Genomic DNA, 13074 nt, shown 5'->3' on the forward strand with positions numbered 1-13074 from the left:
CAACAACAACAACATTTTGGTTATGTTGTAAGAAGGGACCATTCCCTGGAGAAGGATGTCATGCTTGGTAGGGTGGAGGGTCGATGAAAGAGGGGGAGGCCTTCAACGAGATGGATTGACACGGTGGCTGCGATGATGGGCTCAAGTATAGCAGGGACTGTGGGGCTGGCGCGAGATTGGGCAGTGTTTCGTTCTGCTGTGCATGGGGTTGCTATGAGTCGGAAACGACTCAGCGGCACTTAACAACAACAACAACAACTTCTGTAGTGATACTGCCTTGGAAACCCAAGGAGAGGGTCACTATGAGTCGGGGCTGACTCGATGGCACATAACAACAACAACAACAGTATTAACTGGTGTGGTAGTTAAGGTTATGTGTCAGCTTAGCTGGGCTTGGTTTTGAAGGGCTGGGCAGCTGGATGTAGTTACTCCCCATGATGAAACTGGACATTAGCCTCCATAATGGAGTCTACTGTGAGCAGGTGAATAGCTGCTTTAGGGAAGTGTTCTGCTTCTAGTATATAAGAAAAAGCTTTAAGAAAAGTTTCTTAGCTTTTTGGCACATCTGGATCCTGCATTTAGCTGAGTCTTCCTCAGTGGCCTGCTTTGTTGTCTCCCGACCTTGAGACTATTTCTGGACTTGAACTAGTGCCCTCCCGTGTTGCTTGATAATTTTGGGACTGTGCCATTTTACTTGTTGACCTTGGGTTTGTCAGCCTCAGCAGCCAGTGGCTGTCTGAGTTGAGATGCTTCCAGCTTCAGTGGGCTGGGAGCAGGAGGCAAAGCTGAAGCCCAAGGTGGAAGGGTCTCTCCCCAGCCCCCAGAACTTGCACTTTGAATTCAGACTTATATCCTCCTAAACTGCAAGAGAATAAATCCCTGTGTGTTAAATCTACCCATTTGTGGTATTTTTCTGTTAGAGTGGCACTAGATAACCAATACAACTGGTCTTCCTTGTGAGTGTATGGATATTATCCTATTACAGACAGCATTGTACTTCAGGATTGATCTTGAGATGTTCTTCTTGATGATGAATGCAACTCCATTCCTCTTCAATTTGTCATTCCTGGCTTAGTTGACCATGTGATTGTCTGATTCATAATGGCCAAAACCAGTCCATTTCAGCTCACTAGTACCTAATATATCGATCTTTATGCACCCCATTTTGTTTTTCGGAACTTTCATTTTTCGTGGATTGATGCTTTCATACATTCCATGTTGTGATTATTGATGGATTATTATTATTATTTGCAGCTGATTCTTCCCATTTTGAGTTGTGCTTCATTACACACACAGGGTCCCAAAAGCTTCATTCCATCCACATCAAATCAGTTGTACTTTTGGGAGGCAGCTCTTCTCTAGTCATATTTTGAGTGCCTTCCAACCTCAGTGACTCAACTTGACACTGTATCAAACTATATCTCACAGTTATTCATAAAGGTGTCCAGTAATATATCAGATAGTATTTCACTGCTATTCTAATGTTTTCAGTGGCCAGTTTTTTCAGGAATAGATGGCCCCCACCTTCTTCTCAGTCTGCCTTTGTCTGGAACCTCTGCTGAAATCTGTCCACCATGGGTGACCATGTTGGTATTTGAATTGCTGGTGGCGTAGCTTCTAGCCTCACAGCAATACACAAGTCACCACAGTATTGCAAACTGACAGACAATTGGTGGGCATGGTAGTATATAAGATACTAAGATAACCATAGGACAAAAAAGAGAAAAAGGTGATGAGTATATAGTAAAGAAAAATTGAAAATGAAGTAACAGATTCATTATTAAGAGACTAGTAAACTGTGTTTTATCACTAGTATTAACAATTATATATAAGGATCTAATATTTAGTCATTGCAGTCATGAGGTTCCCTGCATAATTTTTTCCTTTTAATGAATCATTTTATAACTTTATTGATTTTCTGTATTTGGGAGAGAGAAGAAAATAGAAAACACTATTTTTATTTTTTTTCCATTCGTAATAGATCCATCTCTGTTGCGGAGACCAGTCACTTGGAAGCACAGAAATACCATTAACTGGATTACTCAAGAAGGGCAGTACAGAAATCAACTACCAGCCAGTCACAGTTGAGGGTGCTTTTACCCTTGACCCACCAAACCGAGCCAAACAAAAGCTTGCACCTATTCCTGTGGAGCTGGCCCCAACTGTGGGAGTGTCAGTGGCTCTCCAGAGAGAAGGCATAGATGCCCAGGCAAGTAGTAGCCCTCCTTCCCCCCATCCCCACCTCTCTGAACAGTTTTTCCAGTCTTGCTCCTGATTACTCACAGAAGTTGAACTTCAGAAGAGTTATCTAGCATGATAAAGTATTTATTACTCTTAATTAGTGAAATAAGTTATATGATACTCGAAAGGAGGAGCCATAGTGTCATAGTAGTTAAAGCACTTGGCTACTAACTGAAAGATCAGTGGTTCATATCCACCAGTTGCTCTGCAGGAGAAAGATGTGGTAGTCTGCTTCTGTAAAGATTTATAGCCTTAGAAACCTTATGGGACAGTTCTACTTTGTCTTGTGGGGTTGCTGTGAGTCAGAATTGACTTGATGGCAGTGGATTTGGTTTAGTGGATTTTAGAAAATGCCTTTCTGAAAACTGCTGTGGCTTCAACTGCTGTGTTTTTTTAAATGACTATCCAAAGCTGAGTTAGCCTTTTGAAACAATCTCATGCAGTAGAAACGATTGTTCCCCTCAGATTCAGTGACCACAATAGAAAAAGAACTCTGGTGAAACAGAACATTTTTAGACCTAGTTTCTGAGAATCTGCATTAATGATACTTTTCTGGTTGACATAACTTGAATAAAGATAAGGTTCTTGGTTCATTGGTGCTTTTTAGTATTTATACTCTTCTTGAGCCAGTTTTTGCAACAGCAATGTGCAATTACAGTGTTTTGATTAGCTATCAGTTGTTAACAGTACATTCCATCTTTTTTACTACCTCACATCAACTTTGGTATCCTGTAGATTGTGAATTAGACATAGAAAAACTGCAGTGAGATTTTAAAAGATATAGACTCACTTAGTTTTAGAGGGGAGTGGAGCAAATGTGTGAAAGAAATCATACTAGATATCTGTTTTTTCTTTTCAAGAATATAAACCTGCATTATACTGTCTTGTTAGGAATAATAATTCCAAGGACATACATGCCTGACAGCTTTTCTAGAATACCTTATTTATCAATTAGGGTACATTTTGATATTCAGTTCTGGGTATAATATATTCTTCCTGTTCATCATCTTTTTGCTGGTCCTAGCTGCTGTAAGGAAGGAAATGTACAAATTATTAAGAAAAATAGAATAGTAATATCCAAACTGGGAAAGCAAGTTTTTTTTTTAAAAGCAATATCAAGTTTTTTGATTATGAAGGGAAGTTCTTTGCAAACTTTGCTTTATTTAAAAATTGTTTTTAGTCTTTAATTGAATTAAAAACCCAGAATGAACATGAACCAGAACATTCAAAGAAGAGAGTTTTAACCCCTATAAAGGAAAAGACACCTACTGTGCCAAAATCACCAAGTGTGTCCCCTGCTCCGCCTCACAACCAGTCACCTCCAACAAAAGATGATGCAACAGAAAGTGAAGTGGAAAGCTTACAGTATGATAAAGACACAAAACAAAATCCAAAGGGTAAGGCTTTGATTTTACTCATCTTTTATATGTCAGATTTGTAGCCATTAATATATGACTATGAGAGCTTTAAGGAAGCTATGGTGGCATGGTGGTTAAATCATTGATACTGCAAATCAAAAAGTCGTTGGTTGGACTCCACCAGCCGCTTTGTGAAAGGATGAGGCAGTGTGCTTCTGTAATGATTGACAGCCTTGGAAACTATTGGGCAGTTTTACTCTGTCCTGTAAGATTGCTGAGTCGGAATTGACTCAAAAAGAGTGGGTTGGTTTATTTGTTTTTGGTACAAGAACTTTCATGAGGTCTAAGTAAAAATTGTTTTTGAAGAATCGGTAATGTATGGTGATAGAAAATTTTTCATTTTAGGTAATTGCAATCTGTTTAACTTTATAATAGAATTTGCTTTTAAAATTAAAGAAATTTTTAAAATTTAACTTACAAACTAGAAATAGTAGCTTCTTCAAAAGGAATTTAAGAAGTTCTTTCAGTGGAATTTTTTTAAGTTATTGAACTCTCAGATACCTTGAATTCATTGGGATTTTGGAGAAGAAAAGCTTCGGGCTACCTCTTAAAGTAAAATCAGTATCATTTTTGATCCTAATGTTAAGAGTTGTTCTTGTTGTTGTTAAGTGCCGTCGAGTTGTTTCCTACTCATAGTGACCCCATGCACAGCAGAACGAAACACTGCCCTATCCCGCGCCAGCCCCACACTCCCTGCTATACTTGAGCTCGTCATTGGAGCCACCGTATCAATCCATCTCGTTGAAGGCCTCCCCCTCTTTCGTCGACCCTCCACCCTACCAAGCATGACATCCGTCTCCAGGGAATGGTCCCTCCTTACAACATGACCAAAATAGGTGAGACAAAGTCTGGCCATTCTTGCTTCCAAGGAGCATTCTCGCTGCACTTCCTCCAGGACAGATCTGTTAGTTCTTTTAGCAGTCCATGGTACTTTCAGCATTCTTCGCCAGCACCACAACTCAAAAGCATCAACTCTTCTTCGGTCTTCCTTATTCATTGTCCAGCTCTCACATGTATACGAGGGGATTGGAAATATCATGGCTTGTGTCAGGCGCACCTTAGTCCTCAAGGAGATATCCTTGCTCCTCAGCACTTGAAACAGTTCCTTCGCAGTTGACTTTTCCAGTGCTACACGTCGTCTAATGTCCTGTTGTTAGGTGCCATCAAGTCATCTCCAACTCATCGTGACTCTGTGCACAGCAGAACGAAACACTGCCTGGTCCTGCACCAGCTCCATAATACTTGCTATACTTGAGCCTGTCACTGCAGCCACTGTGTCAGTCCATCTCATTGATGGCCTTCCCCCCTTTCACTGACCCTCCACCTTACCAAGCATGACATCCTTCTCCAGTAAATGGTCCCTTCTGAAAACATGACCAAAGAATGTGAGACGAAGTCTGGCCATTCTTGCTTCCAAGGAGCATTCTGGCTGCACTTCCTCCAGGATAGATTTGGTAGTTCTTTTAGTAGTCCATGATCCTTTCAGCATTCTTCGCCGGCACCACAACTCAAAAGCATCAACTGTTCTTTGGTCTTCCTTATTCATTGTACAGCTCTCACATGCATATGAGGCGATTGAAAATACCATGGCTTGTGTCAGGCACACCTTAATCCTCAAGGAGACATCTTTACTCTTCAGCACTTGAAAGAGGTCCTTTGTAGCCGATTTGCTGTACGTTGTCTGACGATGTCCTGAGTGCTGCTTCTGTTGGCGTCGATTGAAGAACTAAGTAATGTAAAGTCTTTCACAACTTCAATCTTTGACAAATCTAGTTGTGAGAATTTTTTTCTTTATATTGAGATGTAATCTATACTGCATAACGTATTCTTCAGTCTTCATCAGTAAGTGCTCCAAGTCATCCTCACTTTCAGCAAGCAAAGTTGTGTTGTCAGCGTATTGCAGGTTGTTAATGATTCTTCCTCTAATCCCGATGCCACCATTCTTCTTCATGTAGTCCAGCTTCTTGGATTATTTGCTTAGTGTACAGATTGAATAAGTATGGTGAAAGGATACAACCCTGATGCACTCCCTTCTTGATTTTAAACCATGCAGTGTCCTCCCCTTGTTGTGTTCAAACGACAGCTTTCTGGTCTATGTACAAGTTCCTCATGAATACAATTAAGTGCTCTGGGTTTCCTGTTCTTCTCAATGTTATCTACAATTTGTTATGATCCACACAATCAAATGCTTTTGCATTGTCAGTAAAACACAAGTAAACATCTTTCTGGTATTCTTTGCTTTGGGTCAAGATACATCTGACATCAGCAGTGATAACCCTCGTTCCACATCCTCTTGTGAATCCAGCTTGCATTTCTGGAAGTTCTTTGTCAGTATATTGCTGTAACTGTTTTTGAATTTCTTAAGTAAGATTTTACTTGCATGTGGACTTCCAGTAAGATGGAGGAATAGGCAGACAAGTGACATAGACCCTCTTCAACAAAGAAAAGAAAAACCAATTGACAGAGATACAGAAGATAATCCTGGAACCCTGAGCTTTGAAAGGAGCTATACAGAGGTGGATTAGGCCTACCAACTAGTGGAGAAACCTGAATGAAAACAGTGAGTACAGAGACGGTCTGAGCTGCGGAATGTCAGCTACTCTGATGAGACCAACAGCCTGAATATTTCCAAGTGGTGTTGGGATCTGATAATTGACCTAAAGATCAGGCCCGGTCACCAAGGGCTTCAGGTACAACTCCTCTGGTGTCCTATGACTAGGAAGGGAAACAGCAAGGAAGGAGACACCCTGAGCTGTGAACTTTCTGCTGTTCCGAGGGCACAGCCATTTTGAATGTTTATAAGCAGCAGCTATTTTGGATATTTAAAGTGACCAAGGGCACAGCCATTTTGAATGTTTACAAGCGGTGGCCATTTTGAATATTTAAAGTGACCGAGAGCACAGCCATTTTGAATGTTTACAAGTGGCAACCATTTTGGATTTTAAAGTGATAGAATTCTCATTTGGATTCAGGGGACCTGAGAACAGGCTCTGTTTGCCAAGAGCAGCAAGGATATACAAGAGGTTGACAACAGGAAAGGAAACAGGTGGTGAGTGTATAAGTGCTGTCAACTAGTGAATAGAGGAGCACCACACAGTACCCAGCTTGAGTAGATAACATACAAACAAAACAAAGAAAACGAAAATTGTGTGCAAGTCACTCCAACATATAATCACCAATTAAATAAAAGCACAAAAACGTCACAATGCCTCGGAGACAACAGAGTATCACAGTCCACACAAAGAAGCAGGATAAAGTGGTAGAAACAAGGGAGCAGGATACAGACCAAGAACATATCCCTGAGGAAGAAGCAGCATTGAAATTCTCTGATAAGAAATTCAAAAGGATGATATTTAAGTATCTTGAAAGGATTGAGAGGCAGACCAAAGAAAACACAGAAAAAATCCTAGAAGAATTTTGGAAGAAAATACAAGAACAAAATGACAAAACAAATTAAAAATTAGAAATGAATCTAAATGTACAGATAGAAATCCAGAAGATTAATACTAAATTATTAGATAACACATTGAAAGCGCAAAGGAGTAGAATTGATGCAATGGAAGACAGAATTAATGAGATTGAAGACAAATACCTGAATACTTCCTTGGAAAGGGTTCAGTCAGAAAAAAAAAATCAAAACAAAATGAAGAAATCCCTAAGGTTCTGTGGGATACCAACAAAAGGAATAACCTACATGTCACTGGAATTCCAGAACAGGAAGAAAATAAAGCCACTGAGAAAGTTGTCCAAGATTTGTTGAAGGAGAACTTCCCTGATACGATGAAAGATGAGAATATATCCATTCAGGAAGTCCAACGAACCCCAAACAGGATAGGCCCCAAAAGAAAAACACCAAGACATATCATCATCAAACTCACCAAAACCAAAGACAAAGAAAGAATCATGAGAGCAGCAGTGGAAAAATGAAATTACCTACAAGGGGTAACCAATAAGACTAAGCTCGGATTTCTCAACAGAAATCATGCAGGCGAGAAAACAGTGGGATGGTATATATAAAACCCTGAAAGAGAAAAATTTCCAACCAAGAATTATGTACCCAGCAGAATTGTCCCACAAATATGATGGTGAAATTAGGACATTTTCAGATAAGCAGAAATTAAGGGAATTTGTTAAAACCAGACCAACCTTACAAGAGATACTAAAGGGAGTCCTTTGAACAGAGAAGCAACAACCAACAACAACTGACGACTAACACACATGATGATATAACCCAGAAACCAACCCAGCTATGGAACTATCCAAAGCATATAAGCCTACAAGATTGTAAACAGGGAACCAGAGACACCAACCGACAAATGAGGACAACTACAAACCAAAAAGTGGGGAAAAAAATCTATGTTGTTACAGAACTTCTAGATGGTAGGGAAGTCAAGACAACTACAAGATAGAACAGACTGTTCTAAATTTGGGAAGAAAACTATAAATCACAGGGTAACCTCAAAGAAAAATGATAAACCTCTACATCAAAATAAAAAAGAGAACCAGCATAAATAATTCAGCAAATACTAAAACAATAGCAATGAAGGAAGTGATAACATGATTCACAAACAAAACGAGCTCAGCATAGAAAATTTTATGGAACAAAGAAATCGACATAATGAGAAAGCACATGACAAAAATGATAGCAACAAATTCATATTTGCTAATAATTACATATCTGGCAAGGGACTTATCTCTTAAGATTGATGGAAAACTCCAGTGCCTCAACACCAAAGAATTCACAATCCAATTGTAAAATAGGCAGAAGACATGAATAGACACTTCACCAAGGAGGATATTCAGGTGATCAGCTAATACATGAGAAGATGCTCACAATCATTGGCCATCAGAGAGATGTAAATCAAAAGAACAATGAGATATTCTGTCTCACCCTAGCACTGATGGCAAGGTTCAATGAGACAGAAAATTATAAATGTTGGTGGGGATGTGGAGAGATTGGGACTCTCGTACACTGCTTGTGTCACTGTGAAGTGACACAGCCACTGTGGAAAGCAATATGGTGATTCCTTAGAAAGTTGGAATGGGAGATACCATTTGACCCAGGTCAAGTGTTACTAGGTATATATCCTAGAGAGGTGAGAGCCAGGATAGGAACAGATACATGCACGCTCACATTCGTTATGGCATTATTTACAATAGCAAAAAGATGAAACCAACCTATGTGCCCATGAGCGGAAGAGTGGATGACCAAACTATGGTACATATAGATACTGGAATGCTATGTAGCACTAAAGAATAATGTAGAGTTTGCAAAACACTGCATAATGTGTATGAACTTGGAGGACGTTATGCTGAGTGAAATAAGTCAATCACAGAAGGACAAATGTAGTTAGTTTGTTGTTGTGGAGGGTCAAGGAAAGGTTTATATATGGAGGGAAACTTTCTTTGTTGGTTTCCAGGGGTGGGAGGGGAGAGGAGGCAACACTGCAAAAAAGAAAGCATTGATCCATGTCACTTTAGTTTTGTGTATTTCACTATACATGAATTATATTTCAATAAAATGCATTAAAAAAAAAAAGATTTTTACTTGCATGATATCGTTCGATAAATTCCACGTTCTGTGGGATCACCTTTCTTTGGAATGTGTACAAATATGGATTTCTTCCAATCAGTTGGCCAGGTAGCTGTCTTGCAAATCTCTTGTCATTGCTGAGTGAGTGCCTCCAGCGGGGCATCCATTTGTTGGAACATCTCAATGGGTATTCTGTCAATTTCTGGATCCTTATTCTTCAGCAGTTCCTTCACTGCAGCTTCAACTTCCTCCTTCAGTTCCATTGGTTCTTATCATATGCCACCTCCTGAAATGGATGAAGATTAACCAGTCCTTTTCGGTACGGTGACTCTGTGTAGTCCTTCCATCTTCTTTTCACGCTTCCTGCATCATTCAATATTTGGCCCTTAGAAATTTTCAGTATTGTAACTCGAGGCCTAAACTCTTTCTTCAGTTCCTTCAGGTTGAGAAATGCTGAACATGTTCTTCTGTTTTGGTTTTCTAACTCCAGGGTTTGCACATTTCATTATAGTAATTGGCTTTGTCTGCTCAAACTGCTCTTTGAAATCTTTTGTTCAGCTCTTTTATGTTGCCATTTCTTCCATTTGCTTTAGCTACTCTTTGCTTAATGGCAAGTTTCAGAGTCTCTTCTGACATCCATTTTGGTCTTCCTTTCTCATGTTTTTAATGACCTCTTGCTTTCTTCATGGATGATGTTCTTGATGTTGTCCCGTATTTCTTCTAGTTTTTGGTCCTTGGTTTTCAGTGCATCAAATCTCTTGTTTAGATGGTCTCTAAAGGCAGGAGGGATATGTATATTCAAGATCATATTTTGGCTCTCGTGGACTTCTTTTAATTGTCTTTAACTTCAAGTTGAACTTGCATGTGACTAGTTGATGGTCTGTTCCACAATCAGCTCCAGGCCTTGTTTTGACTGAAGATACTGAGCTTCTATGACTCTTGCCACAGATGTGGTCAGTCTGATTGCTGTGTACTCCATCTGGCTAAGTCCACATATATAGCCACCGTTTGTGTTGTTGAAAAAACGTATTTGCAATGAATAAACCGTTGGTCTTGTAAAATTCTATCATGTGATTTCCAGCACTATTTCTATCACAAGGCCAAATTTTCTGACTACCAGTGATTCTTCTTTGTATTATTTTGAATTCTAGTCGCCAGGGATGATCAGCACATTTTGATTTTGTGTGTGGTCAATTTCAGACTGCAGAAGTTGACAAAAATCTTTAATTGCCTTATCTTTGGCTTTGGTGGTTGGTGCATGAATTTGAATAATAGTGGTAGTAAGTGGTCTTCCTTATAGGTGTGTGGATATTATCCTATCACTGACAGCAGTGTACTTCAGGACAGATCTTGAAACATCCTTTGTGATGATGTATGCCATACCATTCCTCTTCATATTGTCATTCCTGGCATGGTAGATCATATGGTTGTCTGATTCAAAATGGCCAAACCTTTTGAGCTCACTAATAGCTAGGATATCAATCTTTAATGCTTCCCATTTCATTTTTGACAACTTCCAGTTTTCCTAGATTCATACTTCGTACATTCATGTTAAGAGAGAGTCTGAGACTTCATATTTACCTTGCTATACAAAATTTTCCATGAAGTGCATTGAGGTCTACAGATAGAATCGGAAGTGTAAGTAATTATATCAGTGGTGAATTGGGAGTTAGAAGTCCTAGGTGCAAGTCAGTAGCTATTTGACTTGGACTACTCACTAATGCATGGCAGCAATTGTGAGGATGGCACGGGATTGGGCAGTATTTTACTCTATTATTCATAGGGTCACTATGTTGTAGCTGATTTGACAGCAGCTAACAACACACACTATGATGTATGATATAAAAGGGTTGGACTAGATATCTCTGTCATTTCAAGTTTTAGCTTTTTATTAAATTATTTTATATATTCCAAAAACAACCAAAACAAATTTTTTAAAAAGTGATATTTCATATTTCAATAAATTTAAATACAATGCTTTGAATGCTAAGTTATATGCGGTTACCTCTTGGAAATAAGTGAATGCCTGGCAGGCTATAGTCATACGTTACTCTTTTTTGCAATATGTATTGAGGAAGCACTTTCTTTGTATAGTTCTAGAATGGAGATTAAAACCTAGGTGATTGTTCAGTTACACTTGATCAACTATATAATTTTGGACAAATCACTTTAAGATGCTCTTGCTTTCATTTATACACTTAAACCAAATAAGTCTAATTTCTTCTTGAAGGTAAATGAGATTATAACTTTAAATTGTTTGACTAACTTAAGAGAAGCTGTTAGCAATTTTTGTTTTTTTTAATGTTTATTTTAGCTATGACTTCTTCTGTGTCTGCATTGGCCCAGCCAGTGACTACATCCAATGCTTCAGAAACAACTTCAGGACAGAAGATTGCAGTTCCAGCAACATCACATCACTTTTGCTTTTCAATAGACTTAAGGAGTATCCATAACTTGGAAGTTGGTTTTCCAATCAACTGTATGTTAAGGTGTGATTTGATTTTGTTTCAAGGTATTATTTTCTGAAGAGAAATACCTTGCCTCTCTTTGGGGAGCTGCAGAGAAAGAAATGTCACCAAAGAAGTTTAAACATTTGTTAAATCTGTGAGTTAAAGGAGTATAAGGCTATATCCTAAAAAAGCAAAAACCAAACCCACTGCCACTGAGTTGATTCCTAGTCATAACAACCCAATATGATAGGGTAGTTCTACCCCCATGGAGTTTCCTATAATGTAATCTTTATGGGAGCAGTTTGCAAGGTCATTTCCTCCACAGAGCTACTGGTAGATTCTTACTGCTGCCTTTCGGTTAGCAGCTGAGCAGTTATCCATTGCAACACCCTGGCTTCTTAATTTATCAATACTGTTGTTGTTGTGTTGTTACGTGCAGTCGAGTCAGCCCTGACTCATAGCGACCCCTCCTTGGGTTTGCGAGGTGATATCACGACAGAAGTAGGATTGCCCAACCTTCCTTCCGAGGAGTGGCTGTTGGGTTTGAACCACCAGCCTTCTGGTAAGCAGTCAAGTTCTTTAGGCACTATGCTACCAGAGCTCCTAAACAACAACCACCACCACCACCAAACTCACAGCCATGGAGTTGGATCCAACTCACAGGGAAGTAGATTGCCTAACCCCTTCTGAGGAGTGGCTGGTGGGTTTGAACCATCAGCATTCTGGTTAGCAGTCAAATGGCTTAGACACTAAGCCACCAGAGGTTCAGTGGTTATCAATACTATTTTTTAAAATAGGAGATCTGGTGGTGTAGTACCAAGGCATTTGACTGCTAACCAGAAAGCTGGCAGTTCAAACTCACCAGCCACTCTTTGGATTTCCGAGGGGGTATCTCTATGGAAGTAGATTGCCCAGTCTTCCTTCCAAGGAATGGTTGGTGCTAATAATGATCAGAATTAAAGGGACTAAGCACTGAATTCATAGAATGTACATCTTTCCATTTCAGTTTAAGTCCTGCATATTACCTGATGTTAGAGGTTGAGGATCATTACTTAAATATTGCTTTTATTTGAAAATTGAGGACCAAAAGGTTTTTTCCTTTACAGACATAGCTTTTCTCAAAGGGATAATATAACCTCTCTTAAAATTGCTTTTAGAAATAGAATTACTGTTACTTATTCTCTACTTTAAGTTTTTCTCTACTCCCTTAACTGTGATCTCTCTTCTGATGCTACTAGAGAATCTGATTTTAGGGTACCTAGAAAGAATAAGAGAAGACCAAAGTGGATGACAGAAGAGACTCTGAACCTTGCCCTTGAGCGGAGAATCGCTAAAGCAAATGGAAGAAATGGAAAGGTAAAAGAGCTGAACAGAAGATTTCAAAGAGCAGCTCGAGTAGACAAAGCCAATTACTATAATGAAATGTGCAAAG

At 39.2% G+C, this 13074-nt stretch overlaps 1 protein-coding gene across 1 annotated transcript in view; it reads left to right on the plus strand.

The window, feature by feature from the left end:
* Positions 1-13074, plus strand: part of CEP120 (centrosomal protein 120) — a 145784-nt gene that overhangs the window by 36485 nt on the left and 96225 nt on the right. Inside the window, exons 7-9 of the mRNA XM_007942245.1 lie at positions 1982-2209; positions 3422-3638; positions 11507-11681. Coding sequence (XP_007940436.1) covers positions 1982-2209; positions 3422-3638; positions 11507-11681 — 620 coding nt within the window. The remainder of the gene's footprint in view (positions 1-1981; positions 2210-3421; positions 3639-11506; positions 11682-13074) is intronic.

The sequence above is a fragment of the Orycteropus afer genome, unplaced genomic scaffold (assembly GCF_000298275.1).
Source record: "Orycteropus afer afer isolate SDZICR_OR568_19922 unplaced genomic scaffold, OryAfe1.0 scaffold00086, whole genome shotgun sequence".
Classification (NCBI taxonomy): Eukaryota; Metazoa; Chordata; class Mammalia; order Tubulidentata; family Orycteropodidae; genus Orycteropus; species Orycteropus afer.